This window comes from Hippoglossus hippoglossus, chromosome 20, assembly GCF_009819705.1.
Source record: "Hippoglossus hippoglossus isolate fHipHip1 chromosome 20, fHipHip1.pri, whole genome shotgun sequence".
NCBI lineage: Eukaryota > Metazoa > Chordata > Actinopteri > Pleuronectiformes > Pleuronectidae > Hippoglossus > Hippoglossus hippoglossus.
The window spans coordinates 19,752,160-19,776,706 of record NC_047170.1 but is presented as its reverse complement, the minus strand read 5'-3'; the positions used below and the strand labels follow the sequence as shown (position 1 = coordinate 19,776,706).

Here is a 24,547-nt window from a genome sequence, read left to right as displayed (position 1 = left end):
TTATTCTAGCCAATGTCACATTCTACATTTATGCATCAGCTCGTTGTGATGTGTGAAGACGGGGACGACGTTAACAGAACCACGGACCTGAGACAAAGCTCTGACTCACACACCGGCCTCATGCTGAGTCACACAAAAGGTTGCCGCTGTGCAGACGCTATCTGGGGATTCAAACTGACCACCCTCAGGTCACAAGCCCACCGCCTTGACCTGTCGCGGCTGGTACCGCCCCCGCAGGGCCGCCGCCGCCGCATCAGCTGCAGCTGGGAAGCTTTTAAAGCAGCGAGCTCACACTGAGTCATCGCAGGCCAAACCTGACACTTTTTATTTTCACCTTACATCATTTGGTGGGAGCTGGTTCGTGGTAATTCATTGAGGACACGTGTAAATAAACTAAACACTTTTATAAGATTCACTCACAGCTCAGTGAAAGTTCTGTCTTCTTAAGATGTTCTCAGACCTGAATCTGGAGAATGAGTTAGTGTCTGAGAAGCAGCAGCAGCAGGTTGTCGGGTCCGACTCGTTCACAGCGACAGGAACATGTGGGGACATGCAGACGAGGGGCGGAGCCAAACATGTGTCTCCATTCTAATCTTTGTTACATGAAGTTACAGGTTCAGTGGGAAGGATCTAAGATGTTTGGAGACGTCGAGCACATTAACAGCAGCTAATGTCTCATGATCAGAAACTGAGTGGCTGTTTTCACGGACGTCACAGAAACACCAGCCAATTTGAACACAATAAAACTGCACTGCTTCTCCAAATATTACGGTAAAGAAATCGACAGTCAGTAAAAACACATGTCGGGGGGGCTTCTGAGTCGTCATGATAAAAACTGTGTCGTGTTGTTAATGTGGTTAAAGGTTGATAAAAACTTTACGGGACGTGTAAGGAACGACAACAAGTGGTACGGTAACAAGAGTCAATGTTAATTCAATGAGGACGTGCACGTAGCCGATGATACACTGTAACTACGGTAACAGCAGCAGAAACACACACACACACACAATGGACTGATAACACAGTGGATGAAGTCATCACACACACACACACACACAAAATATGACTAACCAGTCATCTTGATGCCAGTTAGACTGACACCAACCCTGAGCAAGGCCACTGTGTCCACCACACACACACACACACACACACACACACACACACACACACACACACACACACACACACACACACACACACACACACACACACACACACACACACACACACACACACACACACACACACACACACACGTGCATGTGTCATTCCTCCACTTCCATCCATCCACCTCATGGCATGTGAGTCAACATGGTGGCATGTGAGTGTGGAGAGTGGATGTGAAGTGTGTAGGATGGGTTGACCGAGTGTGTGTGTTAGTGTGTGTGTGTTGTGAGGAGAGGAAAACGCAGACAGGAGGCTGAGTGTAGTGTTGTGTGTGTGTGTGTCTGTGTGTGTGCGAGGTGTCAGGGTGTGAGAGCCAGCAGTTATCTCTCACACACACCTCTGTTTGTGTTAATGGAGGGACGCCACTTCAGACCCCCTCGCTCTCACTAAAAGGTGGCCCCTCAGGCCAGCACTTATACACACACACACACACACACACACACAGACCGACAATTGTGTCTGCTCTGGTCACACAAAACCAGACTTTGATTCATTTTGAGAAAACAGCAACAGGGAAGTTGAATTTGATCTGAAACTGAGTGAATTATGGTATTGAACTGAAAGGTATTAATAAACCTGAGGACTGTTGACGTCACAGAGCTTCACTGGGACCAGCAGAACCCGGTCGATTGTTTATTGTTTCAAACCAGATGATTTGTATTCACCTCAACAAATACAAAATAAAATTATCAATTAACTCAATCAAAAACTGATTTGCAAACTATCTAATTCAAGTACAACTGGAAAACCTGTGAGGATTTATTTGTTAAAATACTAATCTGAATATTTAGTGGTTTGGGATTTTTTGTATATAAACTTCAAAAACTCTTTGTAACTGTTTCTTTGAAAGGTGCAAAATGAATATGTTTATTAATACTATCACTAATAATGATAATAATAAAGTTGATGTGGAGCTCACAGTAAGAAGCTGCCTGAGGTTTTCAGGTTCTTCAAAACAAAATAAAAACAAATCATCTGATCTGGTGAGTTTTGGTTTCACACTGTAAATGTGCAGGTGGTAGTCTTTGTTTGAATGGAGGAAAAGAAAGCTTCATCTGGTTGCCATGGTAACATCATGATGGTATCACTAGCAGCATCAGCACCTTCAGGCGAGTACTCCACAGAACTACAGTACTCCACAGTACTCCACAGTACTACAGTACTACAGTACTACAGTACTCCACTAGTTCAAATGCACCAAGTGAACGTACTCGTGGTTCAAACATTATATCGTTGGAGGTGAAGACTGCAGCTGCTTCCTCCTCTTCCTCTTCCTCTTCCTCTTCCTCTTCTTCTTCTTCTGTTTGATTCTGTCTCTACTTCCTGTGATTGGTCCAAAAGTCCAAACTATCCAACAAAGTGTTTTCACTGCAAACCAACAGAACCAGGTTCAGTTTGATCCAGACCCAGAACTCCTCTTCTGCTCTGAGGAACCTTTCACACCTGATGTTCAGCTTCACACTGAACTGAAGAGTCTGAAGCTCTGAACCAAACCAGGTGTGAACGAGTTCTTATTAAAAGACACGAGACAGAAAGAGAAAGATAGAACTGGAGACAGAGACACACAGAGACAAACAAACATATTGGGAGGTATCCTGGGGGTTTCTCTCCTTGTGTGTTTATTCAGTTCATGTTTCCCCAGCCATTCCATGCTGCTCCCTATGACCGACCTCTTGCACGCACACACACACACACACACACACACACACACACACACACACACACACACACACAGTCTCTAATTATGACACTCAGGTAAACTCGAGTCCGGGAGGAAGAGAGTACTTAGCATCGCTATAGCAACCGTATCCCAGGGCTAGTTGCCGGGGGAAACAGTTTTGTGCAGCCTCTGCTGGGAGATGAGGGGACCGTGTTGTGTGTTTGGTGTGTGTGTGGATTTTCCATGTTACTTCACACACCTGATCAGGACACAAACACACTGCAGCTTCACCTCAGTCCCTCTCACAAGGTTTCATCATCACAACTACTAACAAACATCAAATCCCTCGTGTTATTATCGACTTTAATCTAATCCAGTCTAATCTCTTCTCACCTCATGTCGTCTGATCTTGTATAATATAGTTAATCATAATATTATGGAATCTTTCCATTTACAATTTAGTCAATTCTAATCTCTAGTCCACCTCAGGTCTAATCTGATATGACCTCGTCGTCTCATGTCTCATCCACCCTGTAATCTAATCTAATTTAGTGTAGTCTCATTTTGCACGAACAAATCAAATTTGTACGTTCTGAAGCTAACGTACGTTAACATGCTAACATTTAGCCTGGAGCTAACCGTGCCCGAGGAGATACCGCAGGCTGTAAGCACTTGTTTCCTTTCACAGGTTTGCTATTTGTATTCGTTCATTCATTATTATTACAATTGTTGATGCACGAAACAGCGGAAACAAAGTTTAACTCCCAACAGAACAAGGGACAGCAGCCAGAGGTCAGAGGTCGTTCAGGGGACCTCAGGACAGGGGGTTACGGCTTTTCCACTTCACGTTAAGGTCACGGTGGCGTCGCAGCGTTTCCACGAGACAGGCGGAGACAATCCGTGCGGCTTTAATTCTGTTTTAACGTCTCAACAGTGACACAGCTGCTCCTGAAATAGCAGTGAAACTACCGAGGAGGGTCGCGTCGCTGTTAGCATCGCAGCACAGAGCGGGCCGGCTGCGAAGCTTTGATCACTGCCGAGTGGTAACTGTGTGTGTGTGTGTGTGTGTCTGTGTGTGAGTCTGTGTGTGTGTCTGTGTGTGAGTCTGTGGCACTTTGATCACCACATTTGGTCACTTTAATAACAGAGTCGCCTCCAATGTGTTATCATTAGAACATCTAAACCATCCTGATTACCCAGCACTTATAAGGACACACACACACACACACACACACACACACACACACACACACGCACACACACACACACACACACGCACACTGATAGACTTGTTCACAGTAACCAAGAAAAGTATTTGTCAACATTCCAGTGGGTTGTCGTCGTGTTCAGAACTGATCCCGTGAGGAGACAACAGGAGTTTCACCGTCCGCTCGTCCACCGACTCTTCACAGCCTTAAATTACCGGCTCATGAAATTATCGCCGCACGTCACTTAGCAACACAACTCGTTTGTCCGGTAAATAGACAGAAAAAGACGAGTGTCTGTCCCCATATTTCGGCCTTTTACAGGTTCCGCATGGTTTTCACCTCTGTGTGTATGAGTGTGTTACTTGTAGATAAATATCTTTGTGAGGACATTTTGGCCCGATGTCCCTTTCTAAGACACCTTCAAAGGTTTGTTTGAGGGACTTGGTTTTAGGGTCAGGGTTAGGTCAGGGTTTTTAGTTGTGATGGTTAAGGTTAAGGTAAGAGCCTCGGATATACTAATTAGCCAATTAGTGTCCTCAATGATTCCAAATGACATTTGACGAATCTACATGAAGAACTTTACGTTACGATTCATCAGCTCTTTGCTTCACTTCAGCATTTAGTGTAACATTACTCTTTCAGTGCTCGTGGTCGACTACATATCATAGAAAATGCCATCCTTCTATTTATGTCTCCTTTTGTGTCCCAGAGTCCAAATGTTGCCGCTGAGACTTTCTTTAGTCTGGAGGAAAAAATGTGTCAGGCACAGTTTTCATACTGAAAAGCCAAAAGGGAATAAAGGCCACTTAACCTTTTCTGGACAGGCCCTGGATCTTTTTATCTGCAGCAAAACCTTTTCTAACTCGGGCATCAGACGGCGGCGAGCAGCTTCCCGGGCTCCAGGCGATTTGTTTCCTGTGGAGAGTCTCACAGTCTCAATGCTCCTTCAGAGGAGTTCACGTGAAGCTTTAGTGCTGTGAGCAGTTTGAATGTCCTGTGGTCTGAGGGTTTTCTAAATACTGGTCTCAGCTGAAATGTTCATGTCATGGTTTCATTTTAGTTTGAGTATTTATTTGTGTTCGGTTTGCTGGCGGTTGGCATCCACCCCACGGTCTCACGCTGCCGCAGATGTGTAGGCGCTCTGTACGCCGGAGCTTTCTGTTGTCCTCTGGGACTTTGCAGTGATTTTCTGTACCACTTGGTCGACGGGACATTTCGCTGACACTGATCCAAAAGCAGTTTTCTATTATTAGCTCAGTCAGGCAGCTCATGTGGATTGGAGAATCACGTGAATGTAGAATATGCACAGTGTTGATCTTTGGCCTCCGGGCTCTGACTGCCGGGCAAACTCCGAGCCAACAGGTCGATGCTGGACTGGAAATGAGTTTAACTCGTTTCAAAACCGACGCACTTAAAAACCACGCACGTGCACAGACCAGCGCACGAGCGGAAACTGTCCTGTGTGAGTATTTCTGATCTGCGTAAACAAATAATGCGTCCTTCCATCCTCGAGCATCGGAGGCTCCACCGGTTGGATCCGTCCGGGCCCAACATATCCCAGGATTCATTATGCTTCTGCGATTTGTTTTTCAAAGAGGTAATATTCAGCAAGCGAGGCGCAAACGTCAGAATTTGATTTGAAATCTTTGTACCAAACCGAACAGCTAACGGTGCACATGTATATAAAACAAACATCTTTCGTGAGGGTCGAGGATTCCCGGTGCTACTGCGTCGTTTTGTCTGTATTTGCAAGCATTCAGCAGACGTGCACGAGTACGTACAAACTGAATGCAAAAGGCTCCGTCTGTTTCTGTGTCTAACGTTGAGCATTGAGCAGTGTAGTTTTAACGTCCTGCCATGTGAACGCTGTTTACCTCACTCAGTGACTCAACGTACACTTTGAGAGCGAAGGGCAGCCTGACACCGGCTCGGCGCTGCTGTAAAATCCCTGTGAAACGACTTCTCGAGTGGCTCATTACTTTGCTCTGTGTGCTGCTGTGGGAAGGAGAAGTTGTGTTGGCTTTGATTCAGACACTTGTCGGGGGAACAGTGCAGAGTGCTAAGTCATGTTCGTTTCACCAACATGATTTAAAGCGGGGTGGATAAGGTAACGCTACAGAAATAGAGCCCGAGGGGCGACGGCGTCTCGGCGGGACGAGGAGCCCACCGAGGACTGAAGACGTGGGTTTGAGGCGAGCTCTGGATCTGTCCATCAGCTTCACCGTCGATCAATAATCTCAGACGACAGTGAACTGTCTCTGCTTTTCTTCTTCTTCTATTGTTCCAGGAATAAATCTCAGATTTGTTTGTTTTAAATTCTCTGTCTCTCCTGACCTGCTTTCTCTCCTCTTTCCTCCCTCAGAGCGATGATCCTGTTTTATTTCTGTTTCCCATTTATTTGCATTATGGGCGGCGTTATGGGCGGCCAGATTCCCTGTTCGTCCGTGGTCTTTGAATGTGGAGTTTCTTGTTCTGAGACTGTAGGTGTGAGTGTGAATGGCTGTTTGTCTCTGTATGTCGGACCCTGAGGTTCGCGAATCTCGGAGCCCAATGGCGTCTTGTCTCACCATCAATTATCCTCTGGGGGCAGCTGCAGATCATTTTAGGGTTTTTTGGGGGGAGGACAGCAGATATCTGGGCACTGTTTATAGTCCGACTAGTTTCTTTTAGTTTCTTTTCTCCATCGCTACCATTCACTCCCACAGAGTTCACTCAGTGAAGGGGTGGGGGTGTGTAGGGTGCCCCCTGGAGGCTGAGAGGAGTCATGATACTCCGTGTTGTACCGGCCACGAATCAGAGTCAAGTCTAATAATCCCTGTGTCTTTAAACGTCCGTCGAGGCGAACATGCTGCAAACGGTCTGAGCCCAACGTCATGGCGCCAAATTCATTTTATCTAAAGTGATCGTACCTGTGACTGAAGTATACACACTGGTAATAGTGGTAAAATCCGTTTTGTAGGAGTACTTGGAGTAGCACTGATGGTATATATAATAATATATCTACTTTATATCTAACACAAATCAAACTGCTCCACTGCGCAGAAATAAAATGGGAAATCACTAAAGTTAATTTTCCTTTAGTGCTTTAGTACTGAGAAAAAAACAAAAAGACCATAAACGCTTTAGACCTGCCAGTTCTGAACACACACACACACACACACACACACACACACACACACACACACACACACACACACACACAGTTATCTCCCTGTGGACCAGCGTTTAGGTGGTGGAAGCCTCTTTTGTGTCTTTGGCTGAACATTAGACAGATGTCACATTCACAGCCTCCCAGAGAGCTCGTAACTCAAACTAAACACACACACAAAAACACACACACACTGTCACACACACACACACACACACACACACTGTCACACACACACACACACACACACACACACACACACACACACACACACAACAGTGCACTCAGTCAAAATCAACCCCCATTTTGAAAAATGTTTTCAATATTGCAGTCGAGTTATTGATCAGTGCAGCTTTTAACATAATGTTTTAACCATTCATAAAGATGGGGGGGGGGGGGGTGCTGAGAGCTTTATGACACACGCGCGCACACACACACACACACACACGCGCACACACACACACACACAGGCACAGGCACAGTTGCAGATGCGTCAACATGGCGACTTCCAGCAGCAGAAACTAAGCTCACAAACGCACAGAGTTGGAAAAGCATCGTTGGCAGCAGAACGCTGGACTAATTTAATGGAACACACACACACACACAGACACACACACACACACACACACACACAGAGTTGGTCGCGCATCAACATGCCTACCACCAGCAGTGAATGCTAGGCTAATGGAATGATGAATATCAGCTATATGATGCAGTGTATTCCAGGAAAACCAACCCCCGCAGCAGCTATTTCCTCAGAGTCGGGTCAAGCCATATTTCTCGCTAACTGCTCTGGTGACAGCGGCGTCTTTCTGAGAGGAAGCTGGGTCAATGATGATTAAAGCTGCACCTCCACCTTTTGAATTCACTCTCGTATTTTCTTGTCACATTACTGGACAAATAAAGGCTCCTGTTGTTTTCCAGCTACGACGGGAAATGATCTGCTGCAGGCGCGTCGATCGAGGGATTCAGCAGCAGCTTGGTAACACAGTGCTTCAAAAACAACTCCTGAAGAATGATTCCTGATTTAAAAATGAGATTCACATGTTAAATCACCACCACAGGCCTTTAACCGAGCAAAAAAAACCAAGCTTCATTGAGATTGCATTGACAAACGACCAGATACTATTTGAAAGTATGTGAAAAGTGTCTGCAGGCCCGGCTCTGGGCTGGGTCCATGTTCTGACCCTCTCCTGAGCTTTGGGAGGCGACCAACAGAACGACACTACTGACGCAGGTGAGCAGAGCGCGTTTCCTTTCCAGCGTGGCTTTAAGCTCCGTCTCAGAAGGAAGGTGAGGAGCTCAGACTGTTCACACGCAGCCAGGACGCCTCGTGGACACGACGGGTGTCATAAGTCCCATCTGGCCTGGGGCGACTCCGGACCCCCAGGAGGAGATGAAGGACGTCCAGTTGGCTTTGCCTGCTGCCTCCCGAATATCTCAGAAACTCAGCGGAAGGATAAAATAAATACTGATTGGAGAAGACTATAATATATAAAATATTTGGGTCTGACTATTTTACTCTTTTTTACATCAAGTTTAAGTTAGAAAACGAGAAGAAAAAAACGAACCATGTGTTTAATACATTCCTCAAATCCCCAAAGACTCATTCTGACAACGTTTGAGTCAGTGTGCTGTGAAATATATTTTGTGAGGTGTTCCTCCTTCAGTGTTTAGAGACACATGCACCTTGTGAAATGATAAAATTCTACTCCACTGAATACAACAGGGGATATTTGTGGAGGATAGAAAAGTGTTTGAGGATTTTGGACAAGTCTTCAAAAACATGCTTTTTGTGTTCGGTTTATTTTTCAGGCAAATTTTGGCATAAATAATTCTGTGAGTGAAACACACTCGTTAATGCCAGAGACTCAAATGCAGGAAAAAAAGATGATTTACTGACAGCTGAGATTTAAAACTTTTATAATCACATTAAAGCAGATTCAGGATAAATGAGCTGAGCTGGATGTTGGATGCCGTCCAGCAGAAACAGGAGAAACCCACTCCGGCCCTCTGGGGGCCTCTGGGGGCCTCCAGGCGCCCCTCTGGGGGCCTCCGGGGGCCCACCGGGAGCCTCTGGGGGCCTCCGGGGGCCTCCAGGCGCCTCTGGGGGCCTCTGGGGTCCTCCAGGCGCCTCTGGGGTCCTCCGGGGGCCTCCAGGGGTCCTCCAGGGGGCCTCCAGGGGTCCTCCAGGCGCCTCCAGGGGTCCTCCGGGGGCCTCCGGGGCCCTCTGGGGGCCTCTGGGGGCCTCCAGGCGCCTCTGGGGGCCTCCGGGGGCCCACCGGGAGCCTCTGGGGGCCTCCGGGGGCCTCTGGGGTCCTCCAGGTGCGATTCTGGGGGCCCTCTGGGGGCCTCCGGGGGCCTCCAGGGGCCTCCGGGGGCCTCCGGCTTCTAAACACCCTGCATCGCTGGCTCTCGGCACACAACCACTTCCTCGCCACGTCACCTCACAGGTCACATGCTGTACGCCAACGAGTTCCTGTAACATGAGCCTTTAATTGATGACGGCCGCTGATTAGCTCCTCTAACGAGGCTGTCATTCTGTATCGCTGCTGTGTGCTTGCCGTGTGCTTGGCGTGTGCTTGGCGTGTGCTTGGCGTGTGCTTGGCATGTCAGCAGAATCCTGTCGGGTGATGACAGGTCACATGGTCGAGCTCACTCACATATTTTATAGGTCACATCTTCTCGTCTCCTTATATCGACGCTGTATGACATCGTCAGTTATATTTGATTTGACTGTATTTTCATCATTTCTCTCTCCAGCAGGTTCAGGCTAATTAACGGTGTTTCAGCTGAAGCTGGTCGTGATTGGCTCCGCTCACTGAACGACGACTGAAATCCATCCAATCAGTGAGTTTCCATCATTCACCGTATCAGCTTGAGTTCAGGTCTGAACAGTCGGACACTTATCTGCAGACCATTAATCTCCATGTGACCACGAGGAAACAAATAAAATATATGGAAACAACCTTCATGATTCACGACGCAGCAGATTCACACGTCGACACTGACTTCAGACTTCAGCAGGAGCACGAGTAAACCTGGTCCAGAGAAATCTCAGTCAGTTGCCGTGGTAACGCTCTACCTTTCTGGTCCGTGGACGTGTCACTTTAGTCCAAACCAAGATAAGGTGTGAGGTGCCATCCAGCCCGTGTTTACATAATCCACGCCCAGCGGCTAGTCAGACACGCACCTAACAAAGTCAGGTGATGTGAAAACAGAGGCCGACCTTACCTACTCAGTAAGGGGTTCATCGGGGGGGTGGGGGGTCTTAAAGAGACAGGAGCTAAAACCAAGTGTTTGAGACAGAGGCTGAAGAGAGGAGCTGCAGCAACAGGCAATCTGAGGAGAGTGATGTGTTTTCTGAGCACGTAAACATTTTAGAGTCAGAACATTAATTCAAATAATGAACCTGAAGATGACAGAATATGTCTCCTGTGAAACATCCACGAAAAAAGCTTCTGCGTCGACTGATACCTCTTTTAAATTAGAGGATGTATGCAGGGTTTGAAAACGCAGGTACACAAGCTTAAAAAAGGAGATCGGCTCGTTTCACTTCTCTGCTTTTGTCTCTGGTTCGTCATTAACGCATGATTCCATCAGAGTTGATCAGAGACACGATAAAAACCATCGCAGACAGAAGACAGATGTTGGCAGGTTTTTCTGATCAATTCCAAAAAGAGACTTGAGAGTGACGTCGACGGCGCAGAGGTTTGACTCGTTCAATCAAGTCCCTTCTCAAACAGAGAAGAACTAAGAGAAGATAAACTGAACCTGTCATGTGACGCTACAAGACAAAACTAATAACACCAGTTTTCTGATTTGAAGAAGTGAGATGATGCTAACCTTGAAATCACACTGTGGTGTGTGTGTGTGTGTGTGTGTGTGTGTGTGTGTGTGTGTGTGTGTGTGTGTGTGTGTGTGTGTGTGTGTGTGTGTGTGTGTGAAGCTGGTTGTACGAGTCACAGTGTGTCAGTGTGTGTGTCAGAGTGGGTTAGCTCACTGACCTTTGCCCTCGGGCCGGGCGAATCAGCATCATGCGTGAAGCCGAGCAGCTTCAGCGCAGAAAGCAAACAACCCTTGATCAACATCACTGTCATCACTGCTCGCTCGCTCATCGTCCTCTCTCTCTCTCGCTCATCCTCCAGCAGCGTCTCTCTCGGCTAAAACCTCAGATTCCACCAGATGCTGACTCACTGCTGATATAACTTCCACAACCTCAGTACGTAAACCAACGTGATCAACGTCCGCCGCGCTGAGACAGGAAACACGCTTTAGTGTGGTTTCTTAAAACCCAGTTAAGATAATTCGGACTTCTACAGGAGAACATAACCTCGTTTCACAATCTCGTAGCTCGTGGTGAGTCTACCTCGGATGGTTAACATATTATGGCTGATAATCCAAGGCTCTATTCAGAGTATGAACGGGATTTAAGTTCAGGAACAACACGTTTGTGCTCTGTTGTAAAAGTTGGAGTATGAAGAGACAACAACCTTCCTCCCTCGGCTTCCATCATATAAACACGTTCATCCCTTTGACCTTTGACCTCATGTTATTGCGCCCTCTTCCTCTGCAGTGTTGCCATGACACCTGACTGGAGAACTAGCGCCAACCACTGCTTATTTCAATGAACTCCTCTCCTCCCTAAAAACAGAATCTAAATTCCTCTCCTCCATTTCCCTTCCCTGAGGTAACCTTCCCCTCATCATGTTTGGATTCATCCCTTTCTCTCTTTTAACTCCCCCCTCTGATTTACCTGATCCTTTCTTTCTCATCCTTTCTTTCCCTTATTATATTCTTCAGTCTCTTTTATTCACTTTCACCGTTTCCTTCAGTGTCACTTTTTGTCGTTGTCCTTCTCTTCATCTCTTCTCTTCCTTTATCTCATCTGGTTTTCTCTCCTTCTCGTACCATCCTGTGTTTTCCTGAACCCATCTGTCTCTTTCCTCATCCCCTCTACTTTATGTTTTCTCTCTTTCATCCCCCTTTTCTTCTTTCCTCTCTGTTGTTTCTCTTCCTCTCCTTCTGTTTCTCCTTTTCCGCTCCCTCCTTCTCCTCCTCCTGTCTCCTCGATTACTCCTCTGTCCATCCACTTCCTCTGTAAACTTTTTTCTCTCTGTATCTTCTCGATGCTGCTTCACCTCTCCTGAACCTCCTTCTCTCTCGTCCTTCTTCTTCTTTCTGTCCTGTCCCGTGTCAGTTCGCCCGCCCGCTACGTTTGAATCTTTAGATGCGTTTCACCAGCGATAGCTTCAGGCTAACTTGTTTTCCCGAAGGCACCACCACTTTGATTTGGCTGACAGAGTCTTTTTCACACACACAGGATCCTGTCATCGTGTCCGTCAGCGTCCATCAGCGTCCCGCTCTCAGCGTGGACGGCCTTTCTGACATGTCACACAGCACTGCAGAACACGGCACCGGCAGCAAGATTCAAAACCGATGACGAGACACACGCAGCTTCATTTTGTCGCTGGAGGCTCGAACGAAACTGAAAACTTCAGCAACTAAATAAGAAACAACAGACGAACGTCACAGGTCATTTTTAAATTTACAGAAAAGGTTTAAGTTGTTTGTCTTTGAAACTTCAAGACTGATACTAAAAGCTACATAAAAATATGAAATCCATTTGAAAATAGAAGAAACTGAGTCAAGTAAAAACACAAAAACCTGAAGGCATAACTGATCCGGATACTTTCCCCCTCCAATCGACATCTTTGCTGAGAGCGACTTTAACTTGAATGTGACTCTTTCACACCTTGTTTGGCTCAGACTTCTCCGTTTAGTCAACTTTCCAAAGGTCCCTGAATGAACCATGTGTGACGTCTGCTTCTGTCAGAAACTTTCTGAGCTTCCAACATCGTGAAGAGATATTAAAGGTTTTATACGATTGGTTTCTCACATGCAGCCGTGTTAAAAAACCAATGCACACCATCGTGAACACAACAACACAACCAATACACAGCAGTACAATACAGGATCAATACAGGATCAATACAGGATCAATACAGGATCAATATTGCCAATAATATCTCAACTTCTCGTGTGTTTGCTTGACATGCATGAGGTTAGAGAGCTGAGCTTGATTCAACCTGATATCTTTGCTGTTCACACCGACAACACAAACAGCTGGAAACACAGTTCTGCTTTAAAACAGCAAAGTTACACATGTTGAATAAAAAACACTGAATCCTCCTTTAAAATCCCACAGTGACGTGTCAGTGTGTGAATCTGAATTCAACAACAGAATCTCTGCAGCAGCTCCGGCCTCGGACGACAAGACGCAGCAGAGATGAGATACTCACAGTATCTGCAGCCAATCAATACTATAGATTTCTTTATGGACACTTAATTGTTTAGTCTTTATAAAATGTCAATCAAATGTCCATTTCAAGGCTCCATAGTGTCATCAGCTCGTCAACAGTCCTGTCATCCTTCTCACGGCGTGAGGTCACGACTCAGCAGAAAGAACGAGTTTCACAAAACCCTTTAATGCTGGTGTGTCCACATGGAGTCGGAATAATCACACTGGGAAAACTCATGAATATCAGAGAGTTGTTTGTTCATCTAACACCAACTTTTAGCACGTAAATATCTCAGAGAGGAGTCAGTGTGTAGTTTAAACGCTTTAAACACATAAATACAACACAAGTTTACAGCGTCCAACACACTGAGGCCAGGACGCCGACTACACAACTCAGCAGGAGACTCATGGAGCTTCACATGACGTCCACCAGGAGAAGCTCCAGCAGCTCACACGTGCACAAACATACATACATGTGTATCTCAGCAAACGTGCACTCACCCTGCGTCACTGCTGTTCCCGCAGATTAAGGCATCCTTGGCTCCCTCCACCTTGTAGAAGTTGTCTAGAAAACAAAGAAGAGAAAAGTCCACTTTAGATTCTGAGTTTCAGACTCCGCCCACACAGGTGTTCCCCCCTCTGCTTCCTGATTGGTCCTCTCCTCGACTGAGTGACCTTCTACTTTTAGTATGAATTTGGCAAAGAAACTAATCAATGACATCAATAATCAATCACCGTGGTAAATATCAGTATTGATGATCATCTGTATCAGCTCACTGTGACCTTTGACCTCCACAATTGAATCAGTTCATCTGTGAATCCACCTGAACGTTTGTACCAACTCTGAAACAATTCCGTGGCGGTGTGCTTGAAATACCCTGTTCACATGGCTGGGTGTCGCTGATGCAGAGGCACAGAGAAGTCTTAGAGAGTATCAGCAGGGAGTGTCACGATCAGCAGCCACAGTCGTGGAACTCACTGGAAACTAAAACCTAAAACTGAAAAACATGGGCACCAGAATTCATGTTTTCTTCCACAAACCGAGACGAGGAACCTGAGCGACTTGTGAATCTCCGAATCAGACGCTACAGAGCAACTGTGACCTTAAACGCTGGCCTGACATTTCCATCCATTTGCCTTACGGGAACAACGACTCAGGACGCTCATCTTTTATTCAACACATGATTCGGACATGATGCATTTATCTTCAGCCATTATGACCAATTACATTGCTCTCAAATAAGAAATATTAAAACTGGACTCCTGCTTTTTCTAAATGCGAGTGAAACCTCAGCTTGTCAGACACAAACTCAGCATTTCATCTTTTCAAAGTCCGTTAAGAAAACAGAAGTCATATTCTCCTTCTCCTCTTTTTTTGGGGCTGCACACGTGCAAAGTTTTCTCCAAACCAAAACAGGTTCTGTGGAGCGTCACTTTGGCTCGGGCCGCCGCCGCACCAAAGGCACTTAAGCTTTTTAGGAGCGCAGCCATTCATTTGTTATCGAGTGCATCTGGGAGACAGCATCCACCGCTCGCCAGCACAAACTTCTGAGGTCCGGAGTGCTTTTGTTCACCAGCTCAAAGTAACCGTGCAGCCTTTACGCAGCTCGGAGATTAGTCGCTGAGGCATTTTCTCCCCAGACAAAGCAGAGAAACAGTCCACTTCCAGTCATTAGCTGAAGTCCATCACGAAGTCCCAAGCTAACGCATATTAGCTGACATTTAATAAAGGTTTATTTTTCCCCCCCGCGATCCCCGTCTGAGATGATTTCACTGAGCAGCAGAGAGTTGGAAAATTGTCTCTGTGGGATATCAAGAGAGAAAGAGTGATCTTAATTTCATTTCCTTCCAATCTGAAGAGCTACACGTTACGCTGATGAGCCTAAATACACCTCCGCCTTCCCCCCCGCACACTTTCATCTGATGAAACCTACATGAAGAGAATCTGCAGGTAAACGACAGAGCGACACTGTTCAACCACCAAAATAAGACACGGACCAATGATTCATTTAGAGTCAAACTTCAGACACATCATTGGGGCCACGTTTGAGAAAAAATTAGGAGAATTCCTGAATAAAGTCGTAATTGAGAGGAAAGTCGTAATTGTACAAGAATAAATTTGTAATATGAGAATAAAGTTGTTATATTACAAATATAAGCTCATTATCAAAATAAAGTCATCAGAATTTCATGAATATTTATTCCCGTCACAGAAAAACAGGTGTGATCCGGCTCGTTTGAGAACTTGATCTGTTTCTGTTTCCTGAACGCTTCCTGCTGTCGCCTCAGATCTGCTCCGTCGGCCGCTCGCCTGGAGGGAAACGATCGTGCACCACGTGTGTGTTCATGCCCTCTAACATGAAGCACCGGGGGCCAGCTCTGTGCAGACAGAACAAACAAGGCATGATGGGAAATGTTTAGCATGGAGTACATCCACCATTGATCCCACTGAAGGCTGTTTTCAGATCAGGCTTTAACGCCGCAGCTGAGCTCTCAGGTTTCACAGCAGCTTTTAAAGGGTCGATACGGGAGCCTGCAGGGGACATTGGCTGGATGTGATGGAAGGCAAAGCAAACTGGAAATGAATAAATAGAAGGTACATTAGCAAAGGACAGCAAACTCCATTAATGTAAGATCAACGGTGGTGTTATTTTGGGAGAGTTCTCCCTTTAGCAGAAGTCAAGTGGCAGTAGCCTGGTGTGGAGGCTCCGTCCTGTCTCAGGTCTGTGTTGCAGCCAAACGTCTTTACTTTAAATAATTACACATCTGTGGTTGGATGACGAGTCTCTTCTCTGGCTGCTCGACTGAGACTCTACATCCAGACTCAACTAACACATTCAAAATTAAAGGTTTGCTTAGAATAAACTGAAAAACACTCAGTAAAAGAATGAAAATGAAAAAGATTCTTTGGTCTTGTACGGTTAAAGGTCAAAGGGCGTCACACGCTGAGAAGCAATTTATTAATGGGTGAAAATAGAAGAAGGAGCGGATCGAAGAAGGAGCCCACATTCTGCAGCTCAATATGGAGGACAAATAATGATGACGTATAATAAATAAATAAACAATGAAAACAAATGACAAATGTTACTTCTGTATTTCTACATTATTTCGTAGTTTGGTAACGTAAAGAAACAGACGAAGAGCGGCTCAGGTTTCATCCGACAGCAGCGTTAAGTGTTTCCTTAACCCTGACCTCCACCTGTGTGTGTGTGTGTATGTGTGTGTGTGTGTGTGTGTGTGTGTGTGTGTGCTGCTGCATGTTACATGTCCACATAACGTATATTATGTTGCCTGGTCAACATGCCTGACATGTCAAATAGTGTATATACCAAGTGACCTCACATGACCTCTGTGTGTGTGTGTGTGGGTGTGTGTGTGTGTGTGTGTGTGTGTGTGTGTGTGTGTGTGTGTGTGTGTGTGTGTGTGTGTGTGTGTGTGTGTGTGTGTGTGTGTGTGTGTGTGTGTGTGTGTGTGTGCGTGTCTTTATTGACGTCAATTGTAACCACAGTGCCAACATGACATTGTCCAGTCCATTTAGGAAACACCAGCCATCACTGCACATGACACACACACACACACACACACACACACACACACACACACACACACACACACACACACACACACGGAGGTCATGTGAGGTCATACACACTAATGAAACCTGACCTATCCCACATCCTTCCACCAAGTTTCATGGAAATCCGTCCAGCATCATCCTACTGAATATGAGACAAACACAGGAGCGCAGACAAAGGGTCTGAACGATGCTCTAACGCAAAGATCCAGGCTGAGTCCAACAAATGACACAAACGTCAGTCAGCACCTGAAAAACATCCTGATCTGATCCTCACCCTCGTCGTTGATGAAGACCTTCATGGACGCCCAGGTCTTGTTGTTGCAGTAGAAGGACGTGTTGGCCGGCAGGCTGTCGTTGACGCAGTGCGCTGCGCTGCGGACACATTTCTGCCGCAGGTTTCCCATGAAGAGCTGGAGGCCGATGAGTGCGAAGACACTCAGGCAGAAGACGGTGAGGATCATCACGTCGGCGAGCTTCTTCACGGACTGGATCAGAGCGCCAACGATGGTCTTCAGGCCTGAGGGACCGCCGAGGACGCAAGCATGCAGACAGGATTGGTTACTTCTTAACCCTCATTTAGACCAATCACAGACAGAGCTGACTGAGATTATCAAACTAATAATTAACCGCTCTTCATTTATTAAAATTCAGTTTTAAAACTGAATTCAAACTGCTTTAATTAATAGGTCACACACTGTAAATAAAGATGGACGACATTAAAGCTCCCAAAAATTGAAGCCAACGTGTCTCCACCGCCCCCTGTTGGCAGGCTGCAGTATATTTCATAAACCCTGCCTCCTCCATGTTAGCAGATGGGACATGGAACAAACTAAAAAAATCAATGAGTGTTTGTCAAAGATGTTTCTGTCACTTCAGGTCGTTCTCATCTCATCAGGTTTCTGATCAGTTTGGTTTTAATTCCTTATTTGATGATATAGAAACGGGCGGAGACGTCGTGATTGACAGCTGAGACTGACTCACGACTGCACAGACTCTGGCTCCATCATCAGTTCAAGATGGCTGCCTTCCTAGCCGCGATCTTTTGGCTTCATTTCTGGATAGTGGGAGGACAGGAGGCGTCGTCCATCTTTTTTTTACATTCTATGGTCCAGACTAGTGGTTAAATTCAAAAAGACCTAAACTGGAAATAAATTGTCAAATTTAGGCTAAAAATAAAACAGTTTTAGTTTTTTTCTTTGAGCTAATCAATACGGTTAAAGAGTTTAACTACAGAGCACAACAGAGAGAAAATCATAAAGCAATTCATAAAAACAGAATCATTTCTTTTCCTTTGCTGTTCTCAGAAAATTAAGGTTTTTCACTTGACAGCAGGTTTGAGTTTGTAACTATGGAAACGAAACAGACAACAACAACCTCGTCCCAACATTCATATAACAACACTACACACAAACAAACGGTAGAAACAGCAGGAACAAAACACTCAGAACCCAAAGGGTGCAGACAAGTCCATGGTCATCGGTCGAATCTCCTCAATCAAAGACACAAGTTTCCTTTGATCCCTTTTTTATCGGATGGAAGCTTTTTCTAGTTAATTCATTAGAAACAGACACGTTCAATTTCCATTTGGTCTCATGTCGAGTCGAATCAGCTTTGTTCTGCTCACTTGGAGGCGTCTGTAAACTAATGAAGGACCGGTGTGTTGAATGTGTCACATGCTTTTGAGATGTTGCTACTAACTATGTTATTATTATAACATGTAATAAACATTGTTATAACTCGGCCACCACAGCGGCATGACTGTGTTGTCGACACACGTTTAGGACATGTTAATAACGCTGTTAGCGCTGCATGCTAACGTGCAGAGTGGGGACATACAGAGGCTAGCCAGCATCAGGTTTCAAGAGATATTTACACATTTTCTTTTATTTTAGAGTTTGTTTCACTCTTTAATAAAAAAATAATCTAATTCAAAGACACAAATGTGAAAAATGAACTTGAGGAATGTTAAACAAATATATCCACCGTGTCGGTGTCCATTTTTTTTGCACCAGCGTAAAAGTGAGCGGCCACTTTGAGTACGGTTCTGGTTCAGGAAGGAAATTTCTTATTCATTTTCTGCACTGAGATTTTAGAAAATCCACATAAGTAGAGTTTTAATCCTGGAACCAGGCCGAGCGGCTACGAGATGAATCGTGAACAAAAGACTTTTGGTTCAGAATAAGTCAAAGGTAGAAGACTGTGTACATCACTGTTTGTGAAGGGACTACATATCCCATAAACCTTTGTGAATAATCTTTTCCAATGACTTCTTCTTGGACTTTAACTTTGTTGCAGTGACTTTTTGGGAAAATCCGTTTGTAGCTGACATGATTGATACATCTCCATGGTAACAGCTATCGGTGCTACACGTGAGAACGGTCAGTCGTGGTACTTCTCCTGGACATCGCAAATAAAACATGTTTTCTTAACAGCGTCGTCCCAGAAGTAAATATTGTGATTATCAGCCATAATATTGAATCCATCCAAGGTCGACTCACTGCAAACTGTGAGACTGTGAAGGTGTGAAAAACGTTTCAAGAGAAGTACTTCACTACCCACAATCCTCAGCTGTAGTAGCTAACAAACACACAACACAAACACAACAATATATTACAACACTATATTCATAACAAATTCAAGAAGCAGCTGAAAGTCATTGGAAAGGATCATTTGCAATGGCTTATGGGACGTGTAGTTCCTTCACCCTTAAGTATAATCGTGTACCTTTGTCTTTGTGTCTTCAGCCACAAGAGAAGATTGGACGCTATCGTGACTCGCTTTCGTAAACACGGATGAAACTGGCCGATAGAGTTCACATTGGATTTGTTGGCGGCTACCGCTAACGTTAGCTATGCAGTGATGGTAAGTCAATTTTATATAATTAGCTTCAGTTTGTCAGATCACAACATGAACGTGTGAACGATTTATCACTGGTGTCATTTCATTGTTCATGTAAAGCTGCTGTTTGCTGAACCTCTGATGTCCACTCACAACAGTTGTCATTGTGTGTTTCTGCATACTATCTATGTGTACTGTCTGGAGACGGGTGTTAAGTAGTAGATAGTGTAGTATTCAGTAGGTAGTATGCAGGATGAGATTCCATGATTTAGTGCTTCCAGCAGGCCGGGAGGGGTGCGTTTGATTTTCACTCCCCTGCGCACGCTTCCTCACCTGGGATGACAGAGATGGTTTTGAGCGCTCGCAGCACCCTGAACGTCCTTAAGGCTGACACATTACCCAGGTCCACAAACTCAGTCACATATCTGCAACAAGGCGGGAGACAGAAGCACAGAAACAGACACACACAGAGGGTTTGACCACACTGAACAACAACGAGCCGACACAGAGGGATAGAAAGATGGAGATATAGAAACAGATGGATACGATAGAGACCAGGTGGGACAGTGGGCGTTTTAACCCCAGAGTTTGACTACTTAGAAGGTGAAATCAGACGTTCAAAGCCATTTACATAAATGAGTTTGATCGTCACATTCACAAACCTCCAACCGCTGCAATGATAACTGATTCCTTCCCTTTACCAGCTGATAACCTTGGTGTTTGCACAATATAGTACAAGCTCTGACTGCAGCTGATGCTTCAAATAATGAGTAATTATTGTATTGAGTGAGATGTAAGTCAATTTGATTTGATTCTTTCCCACATAGCTAAATTGTTTTGGCCCACATCCGGCCCACATCCGGCCCACATCCGGCCCACATCCGGCCCACATCTGGCCCACATCTGGCCCACATTCAGCCTGGAATGATGGCATTTGGACAGTCGGCTCCCGTTTGCCAGATCTGGGCCACAGGTGAGCCACAGCAATACCGCATGTCAACCAGAGGTGGCGTGAATTCATTTTGACACATCTGATTTCACCGTTTGATTATTCAGACCTGAGAGTGGGGGGGCTGGTGCTGCAAGACACGGCACACATGGGACGAACAAGAGAGGACGTTCACGACGACGTTACGATGACAAGGGATTTGGTTTTTTGGTTTTTTTCTGTGCCATGTTGCCCCCTGGTGGTGGTGAGGCCTTACCTGGGATGACTGAGATAGTTTTCAGGGCTCTCAGCACTCTAAAGGTTCTCAGCGCCTGCAGGTTTCCTACTTTGATAAACTCTGTTAACAGCCTGTAGGGGGCAGTGTGGTGGTTGTCAACAAACAACAAAAGAAAACAAACATAACAGAGTCTGAAAATACTGTGATGGTTTTAAACGACAATCCTGATTCTTAACAGCACCGACAGAAGAATCACAAAAATGTGTGAGGACATTCAGAGACTAGGGGGCGCTGTGGGCCACTGTAACAGAATCATGGAGAGTAACTTATCTGATCTGCAAAGAAAAATGAGAAACGATTCAGAGAGGATCAAGAGTAAGTTTGTTTTTTTCAGTTTAATGTGAACATCATGATCTGTCGCCTTAGAGTGAAAGTTTAATATCGTGATGTCATGAATATTTAATAATTTATTTTATTATTTTTATTTTATTCTATTAGTCACACGTCAGTTATATTGACGGTCCCAGACAGAACCTGGAGCAGGGACCTCACTTTAAATGATCTTGTGTTGTTTCCATCGCAGACAGTAACGGCACCTTTCCACCAAACAAAGAGAACGAGGCGCGACGTGGACGAGTCCGGGCTGTGAACGCGTTCTCCTTAGATCTAATCACACGGTGAGCTGAGAGCCGCACAGGCGCCAGGCGACAGCGGCCATTTTGGACCCTGTTTGGATTGAGTAATCTGATCCCGAGCTGCTAACGGCCCTCCATTACAGCTCATATTTCACCGCCGATGACTGGCAGGCTGATTGAGTTACAGCGGAGGCGTTGGGGCGCGGCGAACAGAGCCGGCCGTTTAGATGCAGGTGAAGACGACCAGCAGAGAGACGCCGAAGGACCAGGGATGTTCCTGCAGTGAGTCTGGGGTCGATCACATTTATACCACGTGTTACGATCAGGATCTTTTCTAAAGCTTCCTCTGACATTTGACATCGTTCAACTTTTTATAGTTTTAAATAAAAAACCAAGACACTGAAGTAGTTTATATACAAATAACCAAAATCTGTTTAAACTTCAGATAGGTTTTATACAAATAAGCAATATTGTTTAAACTTTTAGAGATAACACAACTTTAGAGAATTTAAATACAATAACTACGATTTCTATGATCATTTATAAAGGTTCAAAAGAAGAAAATATTACATATATAATATTACATTCGTGAGCTGGATGCAAAGTCATTTCTTTCTACTGTGAACTTGAGTTTGGTCTAAATGACAGTAAAGGGAATTTTAAAACTGAATTTAAGATTATGTGTCAAATATTTATCAGAACAAAACTAAACCAATATGTTGTGTTTATGGAATTTATTTAGTGAATTTTTGAGACATTTTGTGCCGTAAAGCAGCAGCAGATTTATTTCAGAATCTGATCCAGTGGACGACAGATTTATTGCCAATTTTAATATGTTAGATTAAATAAAATGTTGCCTGTTAATTCTGAGAAAATGTCTGTGGAGTCTGGTGCTGCTGGTCTGGTGATGTGGTGATGTGGTGATGTGGTGATGGCGGCCATTAACATGTCGTTACAGCGTCGGTATCAGGAGCACGGGGGCGGACCGTGTGTGTGTGTGTGTGTGTGTGTGTGTGTGTGTGTGTGTGTGTGTGTGTGTGTGTGTGTGTGTGTGTGTGTGTGTGTGTGAGGGCAATGGAGTCCGTTACCATGGGAATGTTGACTCGGTGGGAGGGGAGGAGAGCATCAATCAGACATTTAGTGTGTGTCTGTGTGTGTGTGTGTGTGTGTGTGTGTGTGTGTGTGTCAGTAAGGGTGTGTCTATTTACCGACCATCACTCTGGTTTTAATAAAGCTCAGGCACAGGGGAGGTGATGTGTCAGGGGCGAGTGTATGTGTGTGTCCATAGATACACACATACACACCATGACAAGATTCTCACACACTCACTTAACATGGTCTTCATCCTTGGCCCGTGTGTGTGTGTGTGTGTGTGTGTGTGTGTGTGTGTGTGTGTGTGTGTGTGTGTGTGTGTGTGTGTGTGTGAAGAGGTGACTTATGTGTCCCTGTCCTGCTAAAGATCCATCTGACCACAGGATGGCCTTTGGTTCAAGGACACACACCTAGTGACATTACGTGTGTGTGTGTGTGTGTGTGTGTGTGTGTGTGTGTGTGTGTGTGTGTGTGTGTAGGACCAGATGGGGGGTGTGAGCCGTATGGATTTTTTAAGTATTTTTAAAAGGAAAATCTTTGTTGTCATTTACTTTTCTCAGTGAACACAGATGTGAAGATCTCCACAGTCTCGCTACAAGACGCTTGAATCTGAGGTTCTTGTGCTGCCGTCACTCTGTGGACGATAACGAAATGACTTTAAAACCTAAACCTAACGTAATAACGTCGGTCACATTATTACAATAAACACTAACTACGACCCTGACAGAAATATGTGGACACTTATGGACACGTCAAGCGAATGTAAAGCACCTCAGCAGCTCCCGGATGTTTTAACTAAGTGTTTTAATGGTGAGTTTGTCCTTTAGGTGAAGCCATTCCTCCCTCCGAGGGATCTGGCGGCGGGTCATCGGGGTCGTATTGTGTAACTCAGCAGACACGGCGTCCCACCATCTGAGGACACCTTCATCAAGACGTTTCAATTTAGCGGGCGGCGACGGCAGAGGTGACAGCGCTTCATTACGCCGCACGGTAACCTCAGAGCCGAGCCTCGGAGTCAACTATTGATCCGATCGGTTCATTGTGATCGTTTATCTTCCCCGCGGCGTCCCTCGCTGCACGCCTCCAGCTCCTCAGCTCCCTGATGGATTGCCGCCTGATTGCTAACCAAACCAAACCGCAGTGATTTCCCATCAGTCAGTCAATTATCGAAGTGGACAGGTCACGCCCTTTTCCTTTCTGAAACAAAACGACGGGCTGTCGCTCGCAGAGTGGGAGGAGACTCAGAGCTGCAGGTTTGTGTCTTTTCCTCCCACACAGGTCGCACTGCAGCGTCAGTGAGTCGAGCAAGGCACTAACTAGGGTTCAAATCCCACTGAGGCTGCTCAACAAACTTGTGTTTAGATCAGTCAAATGTTCTCAGCTCAATGTGATTCATGTACTAATGTAAAGTAACTAACGGGGGAGGGAGAAGAAGATTTCATTTTAAAATGTAACGTCTCTTTTCACAGAAACATGGATTCAGTCTAATCCTGCTGCGTCTGCTTATGAAGTGTGAATCCGTGACACGTGACGCTGCAGCCTGACTCTTTTCTTCCTTTCTGTGGTCGGAGCGTTTTGAACTGACAGCACATGAGAGCAGAGTTTCTCCTGAGTGTGCAGAAGTGTCTGAATTTAGCAAACAGCACTTCTGCTGAGCTGCGGGAAAACGACTTTAAACCGTTCATTTTCAGACGGGCTCGTGTTCGTCCTTAATTCCACAGCCCTAATCCCATCAGTGTCCCAGCAACTCACCCT

The 24,547-nt window shown here is 45.4% G+C and overlaps 1 protein-coding gene across 3 annotated transcripts in view; it reads right to left on the bottom strand.

Moving 5' to 3' along the window:
• Positions 1-24,547, bottom strand: part of LOC117753548 (sodium channel protein type 4 subunit alpha-like) — a 70,692-nt gene that overhangs the window by 12,990 nt on the left and 33,155 nt on the right. For 2 of the 3 annotated variants that reach the window (XM_034571686.1, XM_034571688.1), the window contains exons 7-9: positions 20,233-20,324; positions 17,336-17,578; positions 13,986-14,049 (exon numbers count right to left, since the gene is read on the bottom strand). In XM_034571686.1, the coding sequence (XP_034427577.1) occupies positions 13,986-14,049; positions 17,336-17,578; positions 20,233-20,324 (399 nt within the window). Of the gene's footprint in view, positions 1-13,985; positions 14,050-17,335; positions 17,579-20,232; positions 20,325-21,104; positions 21,197-24,547 lie in introns of all 3 variants that reach the window. The other variant, XM_034571687.1, reaches the window with a different exon arrangement.